Source organism: Halichoerus grypus, chromosome 14, assembly GCF_964656455.1.
Source record: "Halichoerus grypus chromosome 14, mHalGry1.hap1.1, whole genome shotgun sequence".
Classification (NCBI taxonomy): Eukaryota; Metazoa; Chordata; class Mammalia; order Carnivora; family Phocidae; genus Halichoerus; species Halichoerus grypus.
The window spans coordinates 29,716,586-29,743,067 of record NC_135725.1 but is presented as its reverse complement, the minus strand read 5'-3'; the positions used below and the strand labels follow the sequence as shown (position 1 = coordinate 29,743,067).

Below are 26,482 nucleotides of genomic sequence, written 5' to 3'. Positions count from 1 at the left end.
ATAACACATGACTCTTAAGGAATATATGTTTATACATATTTTTGTTTTCCTACCGAATATTTCCTATCTGAACTTTTTATTGGGCACATGTAAATATTAACATAGTTCCAATACCTTACTGATCCCATTTTAAAGCAAAAATCAAGTCTGTGACACCACTAACATAAAATTGTGCAATTTATTACTTGTTAGTTAACATAAACTATTTTTTTCAAATGTGAAAAGTTACATAATAAATCTAAGTTCAATCTTAAGTTAATGTCCCATAACCTAGAGATGCTTAAATCCAGTTTGCATCCTGTACTGATGCCACAATCTAGCTTATGACATGTTTGGGATATGGGAAAGATGTTGTCATAAATAGATCATTAAGCTTCTCTTGCAGAAACAAAAAAGAGACTGACACTTGTCCCAGGAGTATGCAATGCCAAATCTGAGGGCATGTATATTACTAATAGAGATCCAATTTGAAATGTTAGGTAGAAAATGTTATTACGAAAGTTAATTATCTAACAAGTTGAAAACTACAATAGACTATGAAATCAGCTAATATGCCAACAGCAACAATACTTTTCAATACTTTTCCCTCAATGTAAAAAGTTATTTTAATGCAGCTTCAAATTTCCTATTTATAACCTATTTTTAAAAATCTTAGTATTTCCACTTAACTACAGAATTATTTAGGAGCTATCCCTTTTTGCTTCCTCAAGGTTATTTTTTTAAATGTATCAATTAAATTTGGAATTCACCATTCAAAACTTAAAGTGACATTTACTGCATACTTTGTATTAAAACGTCTTCCAAAGTTTTGGTGTACAAATTAAAAACCATTAAATACAACTGGCTACTTATTAGAATAATTACAAATACACTGCAAACATTTCATTCTCTCCCCAAAACCCAAAGATAAAAGGGGTCCAGTTTTTTCCCCACAATTTACTGCTACGAGATCAAGACTGCAACTGAACCTAGTTTGTTTCTGTGCTGGGTCAGCAGCTCCAAGCAGATAATGCAAACACTGAATTCCTCTAGCCCTTTCCAATAAAAGCCTGGCACATGCTGTCTGATCACTGTTCTAAACCCAAGCCCGTATGAAGGGACAGAATACAATAAAATTTACAGCGAGATTTCCTACAAAATAAAGTTGAGCTTTGACTCAAAGACAATAGTTCTGAAAGGTTAGGCAAAGTGAAGCTGAAATAGCCTCTATGGATTTCAAGAATGAATTTCTTGAACAAGGCTCATCCAAGGATCTATATATGTTCTTAAATAGTGAAGGGCATTAAAAACCTGTTTCTATGGGAAAATCTTATGATTTCCACATCCACATCCAAAAATGTTTCCAATAAATGTCAAATATGTTTTGACTTTGATTCTTGTCCACACTGAGCATTCACTTATAATATTCTAACTAAATTAAAAATTTTGAATGTTAGAAAAGTACAGTCCATATCAGTTAGGGCTACAAAACCTTTAGAGAGTAGCTCTCTATAAATTTAGTACAGTAACTACATGAATGGAAATTAATGAGTTGTTTGCTCCTGAAATAACACGTCTGAAAAAGAACTGACAAATGACAAAATTGCCATTTTAACTAAAAAATTCACAAAAGATCTTTAATATAGATCTAGATATAAAAGCCAGATCATCTGGATCATGAACAATTGACAGAAAAATGTTATAAACCCACTAGTTAAAATGCTAAGTGAAAGCAGGTTGTAACTCAGTTTATATATCATTTAAATTTAGGAAAAAAGAAATAGCTCTGTATGTACATAAATGCAAGGTGTTAACAAGTAAGAAAAATAGGAGATTTTTACTTCACACATTTTGGAATTGTTCAAAATTCTTATAATAAAAATGCATGATTTTTAATATTAAAACGGTTAAAAAGCAATATGTTAACAGATAGCACTGAATGCAGTTTCATACTATTCTAAAGGATACATTATTTTCATTTGTTAAAAAGTAAAGGGAGAGGAAACGCTTAGCCTTCCTCAGTTCTTTCATTACTATATTTATCTAAATAGATATATGAGAAAAATGAGAACATAACACAAAATGTACAATATATCTCGTCTCATTCACCGTTTAAATAGGCTCATAAACGTACTGGCCTACCAGCATGGGGTTTTCAGATATCCAGTAGCATTTAAAATAATTTTCAACATCTTTATTACAGTGACTTTTCTCATTCTCTAGTGATATTGTTGGACTGAAGTTTTCACAGATAAACATTACCTAGCTGCACCAAAGTCACTTAAGTCAGAAGTTGTAATCTCAGGGCTGGGAAGCACAGTTGTAATCAAGGAACAAGCCAGTAAAGCCGAGTTGAATACAATGGCTCGAGTGGTCGAACCACACATCTTAACACTCTTTTAAAAGCAAACCCTAGGACCACTGCCTTACTTTAGGAAAACATTGGAAACACAGGTGGAGTCTTGCAGACTATGAACTGATGCAGTTCAGGTGATAAACGACTCTTAAGCACCCTCCCTGGCTAGATGCGGACAGGGGTATCTGGCTAAGCAGGGTGTGGGGAACTTTGAATATTCTTGTTGAAAAGGTTAAAGGTTAAAAACGCTTTTCTTAAAGCAGCCTGAGTTAATGACAAGTTACACATCCCAACGACACTACATGCTGTGTTGAAAAATGATGCGGGCTGGCTGCTGGAAGCCACCGTAAGGGGATGGGTGTACGGTGATGGGGTGAAGTTACGGAGCCTGCAAAGAGCCGGGGACCCCGCGTCCGCCCCCGCCGCATTCTGCTCGCGGCCCTGACGTCACAGCCCGCCCCCGCGGTCACCCAGGCCTTCGCTCCATCACAGAGGCCCGAGCCCCTCACCCCCGCGATTCTTCACACACCCTGGGCTCTCGCCACCACCTCCCGGGTGCGCCCTCCTTCCTCACTCTCCCCCCACCACGCTTCTCTTTTTTTCCTCCCGACCCGAATCTTGCAGTGGTTGGGCTGGAGGATGGAGCCGGTCCCTGCTAGCTCTAGATTTGAGCTCCCCGGGGTAGCGAACCCCAGTTATCCCCGCCACACACACCACCCCACCAGTACCCCTCAACTTTGCCCAACTTGTAAAGGCTCAGTTCCAGAATTGTGAGACCCTTACTCCACGCCCGCACTCCCCCCCACCCCCACAAGGGGCTGGGAAAGGCCAGAAGGGGCGTGACACCCCCCTCCCGTCCTCTTTTCCTACCTTCCTCCGCCACAAGGACCCTCAGCTTAACCCAAGCCTTCCCCGAGGCCCCTTCCGTTTCTGGATCTGGACCTCCCTGGGGGTCGAGAGGCGGCCGAGGAGGGGTGACCTCCATGACCCCATTCTCCTTCCCCTCCCGCCCACCGCGCCTACCCGGGGGTGCCCAGGTGCCGGGCGGGGCACGCGTACCGGGTGGCAGCGGGCCGCCCCCGGGGCTGTCCGGCTGCTGCGCGCCGGGGGCCGGGAGGCTCTTGCGCTCCTTCTGGGACTCCCTCCGGCCGCCGCCCGCGCCAGGTCTGTGGCCCGAGGCCCCGGCCGGACTCCTGCCGCCGCGGTTGCCGGCCCCGGCCGCCGCCGCCTCGTCGCGCCTCTTGCGCTGCAGCTGCTGCTGGCGCCGGTGCTCGGCCTCGCGCAGGATGTCGAACGGGTCCGACTCGTCGTCCAGCAGCTGGTGGAAGCGGTTGGCCACTACGCAGCCGAAACTCTCTTGCATCGCGGCGCCTGCGGCGGCCGCGGCCACGGGGCTCCCCAGAGCGCCCTTCATGCCCCGCGGCCACTGCGGGCCCGCCGCTGGCAGCCCACGCGAGCGAATCTCAGCAAAGCCGGTGGCGAGGGCCCATCCCGCCCGCTGCTGCCGCCCTCCCTGCCCTGCCCGATCCCGTCCCTCCCGGCGCCCGCCCCCACGCCGCCGCCACCGCTGCCCGCCCAGGCGCCGCCCGACAGCCAATCAGCGCACGCAGACACGCCCTCTTTCCTAGCCGGCATCCCTGGAAGCCCAATCAACGGCGGGCTGCTGTCACGTCACGCGACCTCTATGCCCCTCCCCCGACTCAGCAGAGAGGGGCGGGGCACGAGGGGCGGAGCTACTGGGAGGAGCAACGAGTCTTGTAGTCAGTCCAGGCAGCTCGGCTGTGCGGGTGGGTCACAGCCATTATTTGTATTCTTTCTGGGACTGGGTCTGTATTCATTATGGGCCACTCTTTTTTGAAGTTTATATATTCATCTAGCCATTCAACTACGTATTGAACACTTATGTGCCAGGCATTATGTCGTCAGAGATACTAGCTCCGTGTTTTCGTGTATCTTAGTCTATAGACAGAAAACTGCCCTAAACGAAAGGCACAGACTTTTTTACGCGCCCGAAGCAAAGGGACCTGACCTAATTAGGAGACCTGGAAAGGCTTTCCCTCGGAAGTGACGGTTAAACTGAGATACGAGGGATGACAGGGGCAGGAGCAACCGCAAGTACAGATGTCTTGAAGTGGGATGGAGCACAACCCATTGAAACTCAAAAGAAACCATTGTAACTGAATTGCAAAGAGCTGGGGGAGACCCTCACTTTGGTCTTTATTCTAGGAGCAGTGGGAAGCAAATTTTAAGCCTAAGCATGTATTTAAAAAGGCCAAAAGGCCACTCTAGCTGAAATGCGAAGGACTAGGTTGGAGGCAGGTCAGAATGGCTGCAACGAGACCAAGCAAAAGATTGTTGCCGAGCTCCAGGGAAGAGTTGATGCATGTGACTTGAATTAGAATGGTGGCAGTGGAGGTGAAGAGACTAGTAGATTCAAGAGCTATTTTGGAGGTTATCATAACAGGACTTGGTGATGCACTAGATAGGGGTGTTGAGGAAAAAGAAGAGGGTATGATGACTCCTGTATTTCTAGCTTCTACAGCTGGAATGGTGGTGCATTCCAAAGAAATAGAGCACTGGAAGAGACCATTTTGATCAGAATCATGAATTCAGTTTTGGACATGTTGAGGTTTTGTTTCATTTGTTTGTTTGGTTTTCAATTGAGGCCTGGAGCTCAGAGAGCTCTGAACTGGGCAATCCTCCAGGAAGTTGTGCTGGCACTTGCCTGCCTATCCCATAGCCCTTCCTTTTCCTCTTACATTTTCCCAGAACCTGTATTTTGTTAGGGCATCAGGTGGCTGTACAGCCCAGGGGAAGCTGGGCCCCCTTCCAGCCTCAAACTTGATTAATCTTAAATCATGCACTGTAATTCCATACTCTTGCCAATGATTGGTGTAGGAATAGGCTCTTGGTGCAGATCTTCTCTGAGGGGAAGTATTCTGGAGGATTCCTGAGAACATTTTTCTTATATCTAAAAACAGGTTGAGAAGGGATCTGCCGTTTCCCACCTCTATTCTTTGCTCCTTGTTATGTGAAGAGGACATGACGCCTGGAGTTGCTGTCCCTTATTGTGACTATGAGAATGGCAGAGCAGAGGGATGAAGAAAACCTAATTCCTTGATTATCCCACTGGGGAAACTCCCAACTCAGACTTATTATGTAAGATGATAAATAACATTATTGTTTAATATTAGATTAAACAGCATTCAAAAGCATCCTGTTAGAGCATCTTGCTCAGGTGTGTGATCACCAGCTTTTGTTTTCCTTTAATAGCAAATGGAAAAGGAAATCTTTAGCTTGACTGCTGCCAGGTTTGTGTTTTACTCACTTATTCAATTTTCTGTCATTCCCAAGGAGGACAGGGATGATGCCTGTCTTTCACTGCATTCTTATTCATTGCAATTTATATTCCCAGTGCTTAGCATTCTAGGTAGTTGTATGGTAGGTCCTCAGTAAGTATTTGTTGAATGACTAAAGATTTTAAGATATTTGGTCATCTCCTTTTTGGAGTCAGCAGAGGTTTATGATCAAAAGCTTATTCTATTTACCCAAAAGAATTGAGAGCAGGTGTTCAAACAAAAACTTGTACATGAATGTTCAGAGCAATACTACTCGCAATAGCCAAAAGGTGGAAACAACCCAAATGCACAATAGTGCACTTGGTGAACTTTCGGAGTCATTGGCCCTATGGGTTGGGGCAGCCTGAACCAGGGATCCTGTGCCAACATGCTTCAAAGCCTTGTTAAAGATGTTTGGGTCCCCATGAAGCCCTACTATACCCAGGTTTACCAGGAGATTTGGGTAGGAATGGGGTGGTGGGTTTCATTGTTTATAAAATCAGGAGTGCTGTTAAAAGAAGTAAAGCTTTGAAAGCTTCAAGTCCTGCACCTGCTCATGGTCATCATAAACCAGCTTTACTTGGGAAGACACATCGGATGGAATGTCAGTTTGGCTGTAAATTTCAGCAAGCTCTGTTAAATGGGAACATGGAGCATCGGGTACACTTGTAGACATGTTGTTTCCTTTGTGGCATCAATAAATGTACCTGTGATGTGCCAAAAAAAAAAAAAAAAAGGCTACAATAGTAAATTTTATGTGTATCTTACCACAATTTTTAAAGCATATATTTTGGAGTTAGACCAAATTTGAATCCTGGCTCTGCCACTGATTCATTTTGTGACCTTGGAAATGTTCCTTATTTCTGTGTCTCAGTTTTCTTATCCGTAAAATGGAAAAAAATAGTGATACCTACTTCAGGGGATTATTGTGAACACTGGGTCAGATAATCCATAGGAGGTGTTCAGCACCATGCTTGGCACAAAGTAAGTGGTCAGCAAAAGTCATCAACTTTATTAGTATCATCATCATTTTGAATCAGACTTAAGACTAGGTAGAGTCATAATGAGACCTCATCATTATGAGGTGGATGAAATTTCCAAAGATTCTTCATGCAACATCACCACATGCACCAGAGACCATATTTGAGAAGCACTGCTTCAAGCCAGAGTTGTCTCTGGTATCTTTAAGCTGTCCATCACCAAGCAACAACACCAAAGAACCATTACCACATGAGAGAGGGCCTGTCATCTTCCTACTGGACATCTGGAGACAGCCCACACCCCCATTTCCTTTCCGACATAGCCAACCACAGCAGGTTCTTAAGGTATGCCCTGTGAGCACTGCGTCCTAATTTCCAAATCATAACTTCCTAAAACAGTTGTAAGTCAACCAATCCTGGGTGCTTCAAGTTTAAGAACACCTTTAGAACCACTGAAATAGAGATGAGTAGCCTCTAGCTGGCATTAGCTGGCCATGGGTTTCCTTTGGGGCTATTGATTACCATAGAATTTACTGATGGTAACTTATTAAGCAGCCTCACATTTTTTCCTATTTTTCTGCGGGAGATTACATCCTTAAATGCATTCCTGAAATACAACTCTACCACATTAGCATGAGTTATTTGTAACGTTGTGTTTAATGTGGTCAATTTAATAGACTGATATTTTTAATAATCCAAGATATAAAAACCATCTTTGGTAATTATAATACCAAACAGAAAACACACACACACACACACACACACACACACACACACACACACACAACTTAGAAAATAAAGCATACCAAAAAAGCAGTGGGGAGTGGATGCTGAATAACACCACCAGCATTTCCATAGCAGTCATTTATCGGCACCAGTGGAAATGCAGTAAAATTTAACTATTTACAAAATGTTAATTACCTTGAGTTACTTAATATACAAATTCCATTAGGAATAGTAAAATACAATACACTAAAATCTTCCAGATTGACTTGAAATTCACAGAAAGATCAGAGTTTAAAGACATGTAGCTGTATTACTGTTAGATACATGCAGGGATCAAGGCACAGGGGCCAGTCAAGCTGTAAGGGGTTTGAGTTTTTGTGAATCACCAATGAGTTGCATTCTATATATTCTGTTTTGCCACTGGATTACTGCTACCTGTTTGCCTACATTTTCTCCTCTATAAAATTAGGATGATTATAATCAGTCCTATGTTCCTCATATGGTTGATGGGAAATAAAACCAAAGAAGTAAATTGAAAAGGGTAAAAAATATTATATTATTTTACAATTGTTTCTACTTGCTTATATAATATATGTAAGAACAAAAATATTTTTCTTAACTCTAAGAGGATCTCATATTTTTCATGTCAGTTGAGTCCATTGTGATAAGATCAATAAAGTTATAGTTCCTGATCTAGTTGTTACAAGATTGGTAAGTGAATTTAAATTCAGTTTCCCACAGGAAATGAATAAAGCAAGTATGTAGTCTCAAAGTTAGGGGTTGTAGAACCAGAAACCAATAATAATCAGGATGCGACAAGAGAATATTTTGCAAGCCAAAGTCCGTTCATGATGACCAGATACAGAATATTTAAATCCAGAAAGGACCTTACCCAACCTGCTAATATTTGTGGTCTTGGTATCACTGAGGTTTCCTCCAGCTTTTCTCCTTACGGCGAGATGTCACAGGCTAGCACAGTTGTTTGTACCCGCAGACCCCTGTGCTCATGGAACAGAATTGTATTCTAAGTTCCTACCATTAAAATCTTGATCTTGGTTGAAACTTTAATCAAAGCTAAATAAAATAATTCGGAATTCAGACCTTTTTCGTTCCACATTTATTCAGGAACCACAGAATTGGATCACTGTCCTCTCTTTGGTCATGTGTACACCTTTGAGCCAGTTGCTATAGTAAAGGGCATTTAGTTCTCTGATCGGCCTGGCCTGGGTCACCAGGCCAAGCTGGAGGCTGATTGTAGTCAGCCCCCTGAACGCTGGGACAGAGTGAAGGGGGGTGGTTCTCCGAGGAAAATACGGTTTCCGATACTGCATATTGAATAGACGCTGGCAGGAAACGTGATGACTGGCATGAACATGTTATTGCTGTGCCTCCTGCAGCATTGGACTCTTGCGCCCTGCATTATGATTCTTTCTTCTTCTTTCTCCTCTGTAAGGCCAGAAATTATATCTATCTCGTTTCTGTATCCTTCTTTCCCTTCTTTCTGGCCCCTTCTTTCTGGCCTCATCTTCAGTGCCTGGAGAGGTGCCCTTCATTCAGGAAATATTTGTTGTGTGAATGAATGAGTTTCTTGTTTGTATGCATGCGCTCCTGACAAATAATTTTGCATGGGTTAATAACAATGCAACAAATTAATTAATGGGTGAAAATTAATTAATACATGCTACATGATCAAATGGATGTGATACTGTTTCTGAAAGATTCATTATTCTACACATTCAGTAATAATCATAGCTAAATTTTATATAATTTGCTAGGTGTTAGCCGTCATCCTAATTCTGTTCATTTAATCCTTACAACAACCTGAAGAGGTAGCTGCTTCTACTGTCCCCGTCTTAGAGTAAGAGAAGTGCCTCAGTAAGTGGGACATGAGTTGGAACATGAATGCAGGCAGTCTGCCACTTCTAACCATTATGCTTTCCCACTAAGTAGTGAGCTAAAAGCTGAGGTATGAGCAGGACATGGTTTCTCTCCTTAAAAAGCTGTATGAGGGCGCCTGGGTGGCTCAGTTGGTTAAGCGACTGCCTTCGGCTCAGGTCATGATCCTGGAGTCCCGGGATCGAGTCCCACATCGGGCTCCCTGCTCGGCAGGGAGTCTGCTTCTCCCTCTGACCCTCCCCCCTCTCATGCTCTCTCTCTCTCAAATAAATAAATGAAATCTTAAAAAAAAAAAAAAAAAGCTGTATGAACAGAGGGCAGATATTATGTGCACATAATCCCTAAAGAGGAGCTGAGTGGAAGTCCATAATTATATCACCAAGAGAAATTATGTGGGGGAGTGTCCTGAGAGGCACTCGTGGGAGAAATGGTTTACTTAGGACCCCCCCAATATCATTTTGTGGCGTGAAAGCTGTATTGTGTCCATGCTAAGGTTGAGTTGACTAAGATGTAGAAATAGGGCTGCTTTTCTTCTTAGATTATATTTCAAAAATGTATTTAGAAATAAGCTAATACTTCCCTCTCTAAGGATTGTCTATGGACCAGCACCTGCACATCTTGTTAGAAAATCAGGAACTTGTTAGAAACGCACAATCTCAGGCCTACCTCAGAGCTACTGAATCAGAATCTGCACTTTACAACAACCGTAAAAGATTTCTGTGCACGGTAAAATTTGAGAAGCACTGAGCTAAAGCCAAAGTACAAAGCCAGCAACTGGATCTGTCAGTATCATCTGATGGAAACCTGGTTGTCCTTTGTCCCTGACATAGTTTAGCCTTATCTAGCAGCTGGTATGTTTGAGGTGCTCAGCCTGGTATAGCAGCTTACAATGAAAAAGAGCCTACCCCCCGCCCCCCAAGAAGGACAGAGATCCTGCACCAACAGGGGCTCAGACCACCTCTTCCATTGAAAAGTCCCTAGCCATATAACTTTTGATGAATTTAACACCATAACACAAGGTTAAGGGGAATGAATTGGGAAAGGTTCTAAAAAGGAGGGAATTTTAGACCAGGTCTGATGAATGACTGACCTTCCGATTAATTAGAATTTCTGTGTAGAATGACAGATTATGGGGTTAAACCAATAGGGAGGGGCTAGGCCTTAAATTACATCATAAGCCGTGGTAAGGAGTTTGGACTTTACCTTTTAAAATCAAGGGTGTCACCCAGTGCAATGTTGTGATTTATAAGAAATATCTATTTGGTCATTCAGATGACCAAAATACATTTCTCATATATATTGGGTCTTTGTTCACAATTCCTGGCTCACGGATCCCCAAACCCTCAGAATTTGGTAGCAGGTTGGTTGCCAATGGAGGCAACAGATGATTAGAGGGTTGGAAGTTGCAGTCCCACCCCCTGACCTCTGGGAGGGCAGGGGAGCTGGAAGGTGAATCAATCACCAATGGCCATGATTTAATCAATCGTTAGAAGCCTCCATAAAAACCCGAAAGGATGGAATTCAGAGAGCCTCCAGGTTGATGAAATATGGAGATTTGGGGAGACTGGTGTGCCTAAAGAGGGCATGGAAGCTCTGTGTCCTTTGCCTATACCTTGCCCTATACATCTCTAACACCTGGCTGTTCCTGATTTATATCCTTTTATAATAAACTAGAAATCTAGTAACATGTTTCCCTGAGTTCTGTGAGCCGTTCTAGCAAATTAACTGAATGTGAGGAGGGGGATCATAGGACACCTCTGATTTATAGCCAGTCAGTCAGAAGCATAGGTAACAACCAGCACTTGCGACTGGCATCTGGAGCAGAAAGCAGTCTTATAGAAGTGAACCCTTAACCTGTGCAATCTGATGCTATCTCGGGGTAGATAGTGTCAGAACGGAGTTGAATTCTCACTCTGTTGGTGTCTGGAGAATTACTAGATGCTGTGTGGGACTCCCCCTCCCCACAACGCACACAATGGAATTGGTGCCAGAACCAGAATATCACCTGGGTTTTTTGAGGGTTGGAAGGAATTAACTTTATTGCTTTGGGTGAAATTATACACACTCATGGGAAGAAAGTAAAACTAAGAACAGTACAAAGACAGTAAAACTCATACAATCTCATTACCTGGAAATAACCACTAACAGTTTCTGACACCCTTCCAGTCTTCTTCATGCATATATACACATATAATTTTACTTTTTTCACTCAGCAATGACATAGATACAGTTAATACATCTACATCATCATTTTAATGGCCACAATATATTCTGTTGTGTGCTAATGCTTTATATATCAGTCTGAGCCCAATCAAAAAACAGGAACACACAGCAATTTAAATGGGAGACTAAACATAGAGAATTAAGTTGTGATAGGAGGATAACTATAAAGATAGAAAATACAAAAGAATGAGACCTTGCCATTTGCAAAAACATGGATGGACCTAGAGGGCATTATGCTAAATGAAATAAGTCAGAGAAAGACAAATACCATATGATTTGACTTACATGTGGAATCTAAAAAAAAAAGAAGAAAAACAAATGAACAAACAAACAAAAAGCAGAAACAGACCTGTAATACAGAGAATAAACTGGTGGTTGCCAGAGGGGAGGAGTGGGGAAGGGGGAAAATGGGTGAAGGGAATGGAAGGTACAGCCTTCCTGTTATGGAATGAATAAGTCACAGGGATAAAAGGCACAGCATAGGGAATATAGTCAATGGTATTCTAATAGTGTTGTATGGTGACAGATGGCAGCTGCATTTGCGATGAGCCTAGCATAATGTATAGACTTGTTGAGTCACTATGTTATACACCAGAAACTAATGTAGTATTTTCACTTATACTTCAATAAAAAAGGAAGAAAGATAGAAAAGGAATTCTAAAAAGGATACTTCAGGGGGAGCCTGGGTGGCTCAGTCAGTTGAGCATCTGCTCAGGTCATGATCCCAGGGTCGTGGGATTGAGCCCAACAGTGGCCTCCCTGCTCAGCGGGGAGTCTGCTTCTCCCTCTCCCTCTGCCCCCGCCCCCCACTCATGCTCTCTCTCTCTCAAATATATAAATAAAATAAAAGAGGGAGCTACTATTGTTTCCTCTCTACAGGTGAAGAAACTAAGGCACAGGGAAGCCAAATAAGTTGCTCAAGATCACCTACAGTATAATGTCAAAATAGACTAAGATATATGTGGTAACCAATAATCCCTACATCTCAGCAGTTTAATACAACAAAGGTTTATTTCTCACTCACACTGCAAGCCCACTAAGGGCCAGGGCAGAACACTTGCTCTTCATAGTTATTCAGGGCCCAGGCTCATGAAGCTTCCATCTCAGCCTGTTTCTGTGGTGCTTGAGGTGGGGAAAGGATATGTGATGAATCTCTCATTGACTTCCTCTTTTAATTTTTAATTTTAATTCCAGTTAGTTAACATACAGTGTTATATTTGTTTCAGGAGTACAACGTAGTGATTCAACAATTGCATATGGCACCCTGTGCTTATCATGACAAATGTACTCCTAAATCCCCATCACCTATTTAACCCATCTCCTCCACCCCTTCCCCTCTGGTATCCGTCAGATTGTTCTCTGCTGTTACGAGTCTGTTTCTTGGGGCACCTGGGTGGCTCAGTCATTAAGCATCTGCCTTCAACTCAGGTCATGATCCCAGGGTCCTGGGATCAAGCCCCCCATCCAGCTCCCTGCTCCGTGGGAAGCCTGCTTCTCCCTCTCCCACTCCCCCTGCTTGTGTTCCTTCTCTCGCTGTCTCTCTCTCTGTCAAATAAGTAAGTGAAATCTTTAAAAAAAAAACAAACAAAAAACAGTCTGTTTCTTGCTTTCACTGGCTCTCTTATTTTTTTCCCTTTGCTTGTTTGTTTTGTTTTTTAAACTCCACATATGAGTGAGATCATATGGTGTTTGCCTTTCTCTGACTGACTTATTTTGCTTAGCATTATACTCTCTAGTTCCATCCATGTCATTGCAAATGGCAAGATTTTATTCTTTTTTATGGCTGAATAGTATTCCATCATATATATGTGTGTGTGTGTGTGTGTGTGTATCGCATTTTATTTATCCATTCATCAATTGATGGACACTTGGGCTGCTTCCATTCCTTGGCTATTGTAAATAATGCTTCTATAAACATAGGGATGTGTGTATCCCTTCGAATTAGTGTTCTTGTATTCTTTAGGTAAATACACAGTAACAATTGCTGGATTGTAAGGTAATTCTATTTTTAACTTTTTGAGGAACCTCCATACTGTTTTCCAGAGTGGCTGCACCAGTTTGGATTCCCACCCACAGTGCACTAGGGTTCCTTTTTCTCCACATCCTTGCCAACACTTGTTGTTTCTTGTGTTGTTGATTTTAGCCATTCTGACAGATGTGAGGTGATATCTCATTGTAGTTTTGATTTGCATTTCCCTGATGATAAGTGATGTTGAGCATCTTTTCTTGTGTTTGTTGGTCATCTGGATGTCTTTTTTGGAGAAATGTCTGTTCATGTCCTCTGCCCATTTTTAAATTGGATTATTTGTTTTTTAGGTGTTGAGTTTTATAAATTCTCAAAAATATGGAATGCTTCACGAATTTGCATGTCATCCTTGTGCAGGAGCCATGCTAATTTTCTCTGTATTGTTCTAATTTTGGTGTACATGCTGCTGAGGCGAGCACAATCTCTCATTGCCTTCTAAAGCTTCTGCTTGCTCATCACTTCTACTTACATTTCTTCAACTAAGGCAAGTTATCAGACCATACCTATCTTCAAAGGGGTTAAGGAAGCACAATCCCATGTACTCAGGAGAGGAGAATGAGAATATTTATAAATTAGCATCATGGCAACCACATGGGGCAGGCCAGCCCAGGCAAACTAAAACCTATACTCTCAATGTGTATTCCAAAATACAGGTAGGTGGTGCATGCTGAGGAATTAACTTTACCCAAAGGAGGGTCTGGCTTTTCTTTCAGCTAGTGGAAGTGCTCTTTAGGCCCCTGGAATATCCTGTCTTGATCAAACCCCAGATTTCCTCTTCAGTTTTTTCCACCATCTCCTCTACCCTTTCACATGCTCCTAAGGTCCTGGGTTCCCCCAAGCACCACAGGCTCCTTCAGGCCTCAGCAGGCTCACATACACTATTTCCTCTGCCTCACCTGTCCTACCTGAGCTTCCCAGGGAGACCATTCATCATTGAAGATTTAGCTTGAAATCTCCTTCCCATCAAAGTCATTTTTCTCCCTGCCAGAAAGTATTGGTTATTCCTTTTTCTGTGTTTGCATAATACTTTTTCCCAGCATGTGTTATAGACTTTCTATTTGGTTATGTAACAAGAGCAAACACACCTAACAATGAAGCAGGATGAGAAGGTGCTATAATTGGTCTCTAAAGATGGATCTCAATGCACTACAATTCCATGCTACTCATGTACTTGTGCAGTCCTCTCCTTCATTGAATCTGGACTGGCTGTGACTCTGTTAACTAATAGAATGAAGTGGAGATGATGCTGTGCCAATTCTGCGCTCAGCCTTTAGAAAGAATGGCAGCTTCCATTTCCTTATGGAACCTAGTTGCCATGCTGTGAGGAAGCCCAAGCCGCCACGTGGAAAGCTCAAATAGAGAGGAGAAGCCCAACACTATTTGGGGGAAGGAGAATCAGCTATTCCTGCATCACTGGCAAGCTTCCAGATGACTATAACCTCCCCCACCATGTGGTGCAACTGCCTGAGAAACACCAAGAGGACCAGCAGAATTGCCCAGTTGAGTTAGGTCAACCCACAGAATCATAAGGTAATAATATGGCCGCTGTTTGAAGTCATGAGTTTTGGGTTTGGAGGTCATTAAACTCGGAGGTCAGGGACACAAAACACTAAATATCCTGGTTATTTCCTTAGCATAAAGCCTATATCTGAGGAAGGCAAACAAACATTCTGAGCAAGAAGTGTGGTTTCTATAACACAAAGGGCAGTTCAGCTCTTCAAGTGCCCAGCTAAAAGAGCATCTCTCCTGATTGTTTTCCCTGGTCAACTAAATTTTTCAAAAGCCCCGTGCTATGTAGCTTTAGTCCTTTAGGTAAAAATTCAATTTATTAAAAAAAAAAAAAAGAAAGAAAAAAGACAGTGTCTATGTGGGGAAGATATGAAGGTAAAAATAAATAAAGAAATAAAATGTTCAGTATTTTCTTTTTTTTAAAAGATTTTATTCATTTATTTGAGAGAGAGAGTGAGCAAGAGAGATGGAGCAAGAAAGAGAGAGAGAGAGCATGAACACAAGCAGGGGGAGGGGCAGAGGGAGAGGGAGAAGCAGGCTCCCCATGGAGCAGGGAGCCCGATGCAGGGCTCAATCACAGGACCCTGAGATCAAGACCTGAGCCGAAGGCAGACACTTAACTGACTGAGCCACCCAGGCGCCCCTCAGTATTTTCTTTTTTAAAAAGTTTGATAATGGGGTGCCTGGGTGGCTCAGTCAGTTAGGCATCTGACTCTTGATTTTGGCTCAGGTCGTGATCTCAGGGTTGTGGGATTGGCCCCCACAGTGGGCTCCTCGCTGGGCATGGAGCCTGCTTGGGATTCTCTCTCACCCTCTCTCTCTGCCCCTTCCCAGCTCGTACTCTCTCTCTCTCTAAAAAAATTTAAAAATTAAAAAAAATATATTTGATATTATTTAGGCAACAGAGGCAAAGTAGTTTTTACTATTTATTAGAAATGTTATTTTAAATAAAAGCAATCATGTAAATCCAAGACACCAGTCACCAATCTTGGGAGAAAGTGTAGATTTGGTGGCTCTCTATGGATCATTTGAGGATGAGGTAGTTCCTCTTCTACACTTTTAAGAATGACAGAGAGAATTTTCTCTCCTGCCCCAGGGCCTTTCTATCTGTTATTCCCTCTGCTTGGAGGGAATATGGCTCACTTCCTACATTCTTTTATGTCCCGCTCAGATGTCTCTTTATCAGAAAGACCTTCCCTGGCCAGCCCATTTAAAGCTCCATTTCTTCCTCCATAGCATTGCCCATAGTGTATATTCATTTGTTCGTTGTCTGTCTCCCTCCACTAGAGTGTGAGCCCTGAGAACACAGACTCTGTTTTGTTCACTTCTGTATCCTCAGTGCTGAAAAAAGGGATTGGCATGTACTTGGCACTCAATAAATATGTGTTGAATGAATGGGGGTGGAATGTCTAAAAACTCTACTTGCAGCTAAATAGAAATGCTAAGCAATACAGTGTACTTGGTTCTTTTGCTTAGCATCGCAGATAATTTCACCATTATAGTAAGTTTTTTAAAGTGGCTGGGTTTCCTAAGTCATTATATATTATATAATTACCCTCTTAAGGCCGAGTGAGCATTTAAAAGTGCAATCTCTAAATTGTTTTGCCTATATAACATCTCTGTTATTGACACTATCATTTAGCAAACATTGTGATGGGGCATACCATTAAAACGTGTCTTAGAGAAATCAGGCTGCAATTAGCACCATAGCATAAAAGAGGAGTGGACTTAGTGCTAGTTCCAACCCATCCCATGTCAGCCAGATGGCTTAGGAAAGCCACTTAATCTCTTTGAGATTTTTCTCTTCACCTGTAAAATGCAGATACCCTGCCAAGTCTACCTAACTTGGTATTGTGAGGGCCAAATAAGAAAATATTTGAACACCTGAAAAGCATCATGAAAACATAAGGTGTTATAACTATGCCAAAGTAATAATCAATCATCAACTTTTTTTTTTTTTTAAGTAGGCTCCATGGCCAGTGCGAAGTCTGATACAGAGCTTGAACTCATGACCCTGGGATCAAGACCTGAGCTGAAATCAAGAGTCAGATGCTTAACTGACTGAGCCACCCAGGCGCCCCTGAGTCATCAACTTTTAAGCACCTGGTATAACTGGGGGACTGTGCTAGAGCTGTAGGAGAAGTCTATATCTGAGCTCACAGAGAGGCTTTCTGTTTCGTTGGAGGGATGGGGGACAGCATGCACCTTAAAAATTTGCTCATCTAACTAATAATGCAATCATCTCCAAAATATGTTTCAGATACAAACGTAATTTTTAAATTTTTATTTATTTATTTATTTATTAAAAATGTTATTTATTTATTTATTTATTCATGAGAGTCAGAGAGAGAAAGAGAGGCAGAGGCAGAGGGAGAAGCAGGCTCCCCACCTAGCAGGGAGCCCGATGTGGGACTCGATCCCAGGACCCCGGGATCATGACCTGAGCCGAAGGCAGACGCTTAACCATCTGAGCCACCCAGGCGCCCTACAAACGTAATTTTTAAAATAGTTGGCTGATTCAAACTGTATCTTGACATGTTAATTTATATCAAAGGAGACTAATTGAGCCATAGACCCCTTATCAGTTAGAGTGTGTGTGTGTGTGTGTGTGTGTGTGTGTGTGTGTGTCCTTTGGGCTTTATTCTTCTGTTCATATTGCTTTTTAAAAATGATATAAGTAATAGGGGTGCCTGGGTGGCTCAGTCAGTTGAGTGGTTGACTCTTAACTTCAGCTCAGGTCATGATCTCAGTGTCCTGGGATCAAGCCCCGCATCAGGCTCCACGCTCAGCTGGGAGTCTGCTTGAGGATTCTCTCTCTCTCCCTCTTCCTCTGTTCCTTCTCCTGGTCATGCTCTCTCTCTCTGAAATAAATAAATAAAATCCTTTAAAAAATTATATAAGTAGTACATGAATATTTCCACTGGAGAAGAAATGTAATATAGAAGTGCACCAAGAAGAAAAAAGTCTCCTTTCATTCCTTCACCCATCATATTGGGTTTCTTTTGTTTCTTTATTTATTTAAAAATATTTTATTTATTTATTTATTTGAGAGAGAGAGAGAGCTTGAATGGGGGGGTGCAGAGGGAGAGAATCTCAAGCAGACTCTGTGCTGAATGCAGAGCTCAATGTGGGCTCAATCCCATGACCCTGAGATCATGACCAGAGCTGAAATCAAGAGTCAGACGCTTAACTGACTGAGCCACCCAGGCGCCCCATACTGGGTTTCTTTTAAAACACACTTTAGGGACTCCTGGGTGGCTCAGTCGATTGAGTGCCTGCCTTCGGCTCAGGTCGTGATCCCAGGGTCCTGGGATCGAGCCCCACATTGGGCTCCCTGCTCAATGGGGAGCCTGCTTCTCCCTCTCCCTTTGCCTGCTGCACCCCCTGCTTGTGCTCTCTCTCTGACAAATAAATAAAAAGAAAAGAAGAAAAAAGAAAAGAAAACACACTTTAAATGAATATCAAGGGAAAATAACCACTAAGACAAGAAAAAACTTGTAATCATATAAGACTTCCATACAAATGGTAAAGACATTGATTATTTCCTAGGGAAATTCAGATTGGCAAAATTGGACCCATTAGAATTAGAAAGTTTTAAAAGACCAATCTCCATAGAGAAGACAGAAAATTATTAAGTAACTACCCCCAAGAGAAAGCACCAGGCCCAAATGATTTTACAGGAAAATTCTACCAAACCATTAATATAGGACATTAAGAAGGAAGGAAAACTTTCTAATTTCTTTTATGAAGCAAACATAATACTGATATCTAAACTAGACACAGTACAGAGAAAGAAAACTATTGGCCAATATAATTCATGAATATTGATACAAAAATTTTAATTAAAATATTAGCAAAAAAATTCAATGCCACATTAAGAAAATAAAACATCCAGACCAAGTGGGATTTATTGCAGAAATGCAAATCTGGTTTAATATTCGGAAATTAATTAATATCATACCACAATAATAAATTAAGAAAAAGATCATATTATATCTGTATCGAAGTTGAGAAGGCCTTTGAATAAATCAATACCTATTCATCATAAAAACACTCAGGAATATAGGAATTAAAAAATATTTTTAAAAAAAGTTTTTATTTAAATTCCAGTTATTTAACATACAGGGTATTATTAGTTTCAGGTGCACAATATAGTGATTCAACACTTCCATACCATACCCAGTGCTCATCACAAGTGCCCATTTAATTCTTTATCGCCCATCGCCCATTTAACCCATCCTCCCACCCATCTCCCTTCTGGGAACCATCAGTTTGTTTTCTATACTTAAGAGTTTGTTTCTTGGTTTGCCTCTCGCTCTCTTTTTTTCCCTTTGCTCATTTGTTTTGTATCTTAAATTCCACAACTGACTAAAATCATAAGGTATTCATCTTTCTCTGACTGATTTATTTCTTTTAGCATAATACTCTCTAGCTCCATCCATGTCATTGCAAATGGCAAGATTTCATTCTTTTTGATGGCTCAATAATATTCTATTTTAAGGGGCACCTGGGTGGCTCAGTCGTTGGGCGTCTGCCTTCAGCTCAGGTCATGATCCCAGGGTCCTGGAACCGAGTCCTACATCAGGCTCCCTGCTTGGCGGGAGGCCTGCTTCTCCCTCTCCCACTCCCCCTGCTTGTGTTCCCTCTCTCGCTGTGTCTCTCTCTGTCAAATAAATAAATAAAATCTTTAAAAAATAATATTCTATTTTAATATATACTATATTTTCTTCATCCATTCATCAATTGATGGACACGTGGGCTATTTTCATAATTTGGCTATTGTAGATAATGCTGCTATAAAAACATTGGGTGCATGTATACCTTTGAATTAGTATTTTTGTTAAAGAATACTTTCTTAACACACACACACACACACACACACACACACATGCTCCTAAAGCTAATTTCTTATTTCATAGTCAAATGCTACCAGCAATGCTTTTAGGACTGGAAACAGGACAAGAATGCACATTATCCACTGCTATCCAACACTGTACTAGAGGTATTAACTAATACAATTAGATAAGATAAATCAACTAGGGGCATTAGAATGGATAAAGAAGAAGTAAAACTATTTATATTTGCAGATGATATTATTCTATACCTGGAAACCCCAGGAAAATCAATGATAAATTTAAGTTAAACAATAAAAGAATTCAGTGAAGTAGTAGGATATAACATTAACATAAAAATCAATAGCCTTCATATACACAAACAATAAACATAAGACAATGTTAGAGACAACACTGTTTACTATAGCAACAAACAAGATTAAGTACTTAGAATTAAATTTAACAACAAATGTATAAGAGCTATATGAGGAAAATCTTAAAGCACTACCGAAGGACAATAAAATAGGCTGGATAGGATGACTGAACATTTTAAAGATGTAAGTTCTCCCTAAGTTAATTTGTAAAGTTAATGCAGTCCCAAAAAAACTATCAGCAAACCATTTTATACAGTCAGACAAGTTGATACTAAAGTTCATATAGAAAAACAAACACGCAGGAATAGCCAAGAAAACATTGAAAAAGAAAAGCTGTTTGGGACTAGCTTTACTAGGTTTTAATACATAAAAGTCATTATAATCAAAACAGTGTGGTACTGGTGTATGAATGGGCAAGTGGACCAGTGGAATACAACAGAAAGTTAGAATTAGACCCAAGTACATATGGAAACAGTGTGTAACAAAGGTGACATCTCAAATCACTAATTTCTAATAAATTTGTTTGACAAAAATTCCATGAACCAAGTCAAGAGACAATTGACAACCAGGGAGAAAATATTCAGAAAATATACCATAAACAAAAGACTAATATTTAAAAATATACAGAACTCTTCAAAATTATGGGACATAATGTCCATAATGAAAAAGACAGATAAAAGCAAGTGTTGCTGAAAAAAATGGAATCCTTATGCACTGCGGTGGGAATGTAAAATGGTGTGGTAGCTTTAGAAAACAATTTAGGGGACACCTGGGTAGCTCAGTCATTAAGCATCTGCCTTCGGCTCAGATCATGATCCCAGGGTCCTGGGATCGAGCCCCGCATCAGGCTCTCTGCTCCGCAGGAAGCCTGCTTCTCCCTCTCCCACGCCCCCCCGCTTGTGTTTCCTCTCTCGCTGTGTCTCTCTCTGTCAAATAAATAAATAAAATCTATATTAAAAAAATAGAAAACAATTTAGCAGTTCTTCAAAAAGTTAAACATGTAGTTGCCATATGACCCAGCAATTCCATTCCTAGGTATTATCCAAAAGAAATAAAAACATACACCCACATAAAAACTTGTACATGAATGTTTATAGCACCACTCTTCATAATAGCCAAAAAATGGAAACAACCCAAATGTCTGTGAACTGATGAATGGATAAACAAAATGTGGTGTGTGTATATACATATACACACACATAAAATATAGCCATGGAATAGAATATTATTCAGCCATAAAAAGGAACAAACTACTGATTTACACTACAACACAGATAAACATTTAAAAAATGCTTAGTGAAAGAAGCCAGTCACAAATCCAAGTTGAGGGATGTCCAACTAAATAACTAATCAATTTTTTTTTCAAACTGTCAAGATCATGAAAGACAGAGGAACACTGAAGAACTATTATTGGCTAGAGGGAAGTAAGGATGAATGATAACTTAATGTTCTATGAGATCCCAGATAGGATCTTGGAAGAAAAAAAAGGCATTACTGAAAAAAATTGGTGAAAAAATTGTTTAAGTTTATTTATGTAAGTAATCTCTATCCCCAACATGGGGCTCAAGCTCACGACCTTGAGATTAAAAGCCACATATTCTACTGACCAAGCCAGCCAGGCACCACAAATTGGTGAAATGTGAATAAGAACTGTAGTTTGCTACAGTTGTAGTAACATTGTACTAAATTAACATTGTACTAATGTTAATTTTCTGGTTTTGATCATTGTCTGTGATTATACATTAGAAGGAGCTGAGTGAGGGATATATGAAAACTCTCTGTGCTGTTTTTCATCTTTCCTATAAATCCAGAATCAGATCTGAATAAAAAGCATAAAAAAGAATATCAACAATAACTGTACTGACACCATTCTTCAGAATTAATCTCTGACACCAGAAGTAAGGAGAAATACAACTTAAACTAAAGATGTATTTGTCCTTACTTGCCTTAATTTAATGACAATAATTAAGATGAAATACCACAGCAGAAACTTTCCATAGATACAAAATGTACTGACTACCTTTGGTATAAGCCCCCAACATACCTACAGATCTTAAGCGTAATGAAGAAGGAAGCCATCCCAAGAGTCAGCTCAATGACTTCTTACAAGATTTAAGTGCTTGTTGAACGTATTATTAATCAGCTATTTAATTAAACTGCTTCAATTTAGTCTATTTTGGATTTTATTCCAACAAGACAAATTATATAATTTTTTAAAGATTTTATTTTTCTATGTAATCTCTATCCCAACATGGGGCTTGAACTCATGACCCTGAGATCAACATCCAGCACGCTACCAACTGAGCCAGCCAGGCTCCCTGCCAAATTATATTATTACTTATAATAATATGTATTATTACATATCCCATTTTTGAACTTGATTCCAAATCAAGCTGACAGTTAAATCATTGTGGGTCTAAAATAATGAAATTTATGTCTTTTATGGATCATAAGAGAGTCAATATGAGTACCTCACAGTAGTAACTCAGTCACTATCAATACTAGGCAGAATGGTAAAACTGCCCAGTGTGCTATGCTTGCTGATGGGGGGGGGGAGGGTTGAGGAGTGCTTAGAAGATCCCCCAAATCACCACCTATGTCAACAAAAACAATTCCAGAGGTAAGTAATAATAGTAAAATCCATCTGCATGAATAATGGAAACTGCCTCAATCTTGTGCAAATTTTGTAAAAGTGTTTGCTATTTTGTATTGATATGTAATATACATTATTTTACATAAAAACATCATGCTTGCTATGAGACATGGCATTAAGGCAAGTCTCTTGGCACTGTTTTCCAATAGGACTGTCCCTCTCAACCATCTTGTGTGACAATTCTGGATCCCTCTTGTTTCTATATTACTATGAATGTGGCAATCACGAGTTGAGGAGGTTTATCAGGTTATCCCCAGTATTATTAGGCTGCTAACAATGATTTATATCTGGTTACTCATGTTACCCAGTCGACCAAGAAGAATATTACTGTGCTCCCATGAGGGTATGACTATCTTTTCTATGCCATTTACACGAGTACCAAATTTACAAAACCATTGTATTTATGACATTGTAGTCCTTTTGTTACAAAAGGTCTTTTGTGGGTTTAAGTCACATAGCAGGGCCTGCGTAGGTACAAAGTTGCAACTGTGTACTGGAGAACATTTCCATCCGCATTTTTCAGCATGTGGCCCTGGAGCTGACCACGTGGGTACCATAGGAAGGCACTTATGCACTCAGACTATGATGACGCTAATGGCCTGATTCTTCACCCTTCCCTATAACCACATGTTCAGCCATGTAACTTTGCAGTGTCCTGTCACACAGCACCAGAGTGTAATTTCCTACCCTGTGTCCTGCCATTGTCTCGCTTTGGCCAATGGGATGTTAGCAGAAGTGAAGCAACCTGCCATGAATACACCATTAGGCCTATATACTCTTGTGCTTCCAGCGTCCCCAGGAAGGCATACCGGGGCTAGCCATCTAGTCCCAGGAGGATGAGTAACTTGTATATCTGAACTGCCTCAGCCAAGGGCATAGCTCCCAATCAACCTGCAGATGCATGAGGAATGTTTTTTTTTCTTAATGTCCCTGAGGTTTTGTAGTTATTTGTTATGAGGCTATAGCTAACTGGTACACATATCAATTTGGTTGCAAAGATATAGAAAGACTTTGTGGTATACATTAGTCAAGGGCATGACTTGTTCTTCATGTCCCTCATTGACAACAGAGGGAGAGAAAAATTGAATCAGTCTGGGAGGTCAAAATTTTATAATTGGCATTCATGAAAATGAGAATGGCAATATCCAGAGTGAATTTAAAAATTTCTGGCACAAAAAAGGCAAGAATCTCCAGATTTAAAATGTCCACAAGTGAAGAGCAAGGTATATAAATTCATGGCGAATTTTCAGAATATGAAGAATAAAGGGAAAATTCAAAAAACCTTCTGGGGAGTGGGGAGGGGTAAGAATCAGTTTGCATTGCACCTTTCATCAATAAAATTAAATACTGAAAAATACTAAAGCAATATTTTCAAAGCTTGATTTTAAAAAATATATATAGATAGACGAATATCTAGTCCCGGCTAAATTAGCAATCCAATGGAATGACAAAAATAAGCCTTGTTTAATGTGAGGACTCAGAAATTTCCCTCCCACAGTTGCTCACTGAAAAAAATATTCCAGAGGATATAATCCAGTCAAGTGCTCCCTTAACCTTTGCAGAGCTTAGGCAGGAGTACAGATGAAGATGTCCAAATTGTGACATCTCTGTCTCTTTCTTCCTACCACGAGCTCCATCTTTTTCTGCAGGGGAAACCACATCATGCATGTAGAACCTTAACCTGCAAGTCCAAGTTCCATCCTACCTTGCCTTAAGTAGCTTCCACCTTGCCAGCCCTCAGGTCTAGTTAGATGTGTGATTTAACTAGAGGTAAGGAAGAGGCCTGCACAGGTCCTGGAAGTGGGGCCATGTGGGCAGGAAATTCTGAAATCCCAGGTACTTAGAACATGATCTTGAGGGTATAGGCATGGGGTCTGTGTAGTCCTAATGGACTCTTTATACACTTCACCCACTCTTCACCAGCCTGGAGGAAGGCCAGAGCAGAGCCCTATAAGCCTTGGGGCCCACGACAGAGGCCCAGTTGCCCAGGTCTAGGGGTAGTACTAAGTCCAGCAAAATGAAAGTTTAATCCCAAGGAAAGACATAGGGCACAAATAAACAAACAAGGAATGGACAAATATATCATAGAGTGGAATAGACACATGCTTAATGGGATTTAGCATATAACAATTATAACTTCAAAAACTACTAACATTTATTGAGACCTCACTATGTACCCATACTCTCATTGACCCCATTTTACTTATGGGGAAACTTAGATTACTTACAAGGCCCATGTGCACAAAACAATGCCACGGCTGTACTCTTAACTGCAATACTATTGTACAGTAAAGGTAAAATTCACTAGTGAAGGGACAAATTTTTCAGTAAATAGTACTGGGAAAATTGGCTCTAAGATTAGTGAAGGTAATATTTGCTGCTGTAACCTCAGTGGTTTAATAATATGAAAGATTACTCTGTTACTTAAAGTCTACAATGGGTGTTCCTGATTGGCAGTGGTCTTCCTCCAAGCAGTGATTCAGGGATCAAGACTTTCCCCATCTTAGGATGTTTCTTTTTTCAAAACATAGTTTCCAAGGGTGCATGCTTGGCTGCCTCAGCCACGAGGGGAAAGACAATCAAGGATGAGTGTGGGAAATTTTCATAGACCAGCCTGAAACAGGGTCCATAATCTCTGCCACATTTGTTCCCTTGAGCTTAGTCACATGGCCACACTTAACTGCAAAGGCTTAGAAAGATAGATTAATGTATGTCCAAGAAAAAAGAAGAAATGGTTTGCTGAGCATCTAGCATTTTCTGCCATACCCGTCCATTTGGATTTAAAAAATAAATTGGATTTATACTTCATATCATACCCACAATAACAAATTTAAGATAGGTTAATAAGCTAACACCTAAAAAATAAGCTAACACCAAACTCAACTATGAAAGAATTACAAAAAATATTTTTTTATGGTCTTGGGGCTGGAAAGGGCTTAAGCAAATCACAGAAACCAGGAAAAGACTGGCACATTTAAATTGTATGTAAACTAAAAACATCTGAACAACCAAGGATGCTGTAAACAATGTAAAAGAAGTATGAGATCAGAAGAAAATATTTACAACATATATATTACTGACAATAGATAAATATGTAGAATATGCAAATACTTATACAAATCATCGAGAAGAAGACAACTCAATGGAAAAATATACCAAAGATTTGAATAGGAAATTTTCTGAAGAAAAAAAGCAAATAGCTAGCAAACATATGAAATGCTGCTCAAAAGCAACATAATCAAGGAAATGCACATTTAAATAATAAATGATTTTGCCCATCAGTTTAGCAACAATAAAAAATATTTATCATGTTTATTATTAAAGTACATGTAAGGAAATATGTCCTCTTTTATACTCTTGGGAGAAATGTAAATTATCACAGCATTTTGAAGGGCAATTTGACAATTTCTATCAGTTAAAAATTTCTATAGCTTTCAACCTAGTAATTATTCAATACAGCAACATTTTCCCCCTGTGCATAAGGTGGTTATGTGCATAAGGTCATTTTCCCCTGTGCATAAGGTCACTGCATTATTGTTTAAAATATTAGAAAAAATTTGAACAGTCTAAATGTCCATCAGTAGAAGAAT

General features: G+C 40.5%; 1 protein-coding gene, 1 non-coding gene and 1 pseudogene across 3 annotated transcripts in view; 1 reads left to right on the top strand and 2 right to left on the bottom strand.

Moving 5' to 3' along the window:
* Positions 1-3,854, bottom strand: part of HABP4 (hyaluronan binding protein 4) — a 42,403-nt gene extending 38,549 nt beyond the window's left edge. Inside the window, exon 1 of one of the 2 annotated variants that reach the window (XM_036074730.2) lies at positions 3,359-3,854. In XM_036074730.2, coding sequence (XP_035930623.1) covers positions 3,359-3,749 — 391 coding nt within the window. In that variant the 5' untranslated portion in view covers positions 3,750-3,854. The remainder of the gene's footprint in view (positions 1-3,358) is intronic. The other variant, XM_036074731.2, reaches the window with a different exon arrangement.
* A 2,161-nt stretch (positions 3,855-6,015) lies between these two features.
* LOC118524523 (ATP synthase F(0) complex subunit j, mitochondrial pseudogene) lies at positions 6,016-6,345 on the top strand (annotated as a pseudogene).
* A 7,491-nt stretch (positions 6,346-13,836) lies between these two features.
* On the bottom strand, positions 13,837-13,943 carry LOC118524532 (U6 spliceosomal RNA). Its single transcript, XR_004911686.1, has one exon. It is a non-coding gene; the product is annotated as a U6 spliceosomal RNA (small nuclear RNA).
* Between the last annotated feature and the right edge of the window lie 12,539 nt (positions 13,944-26,482).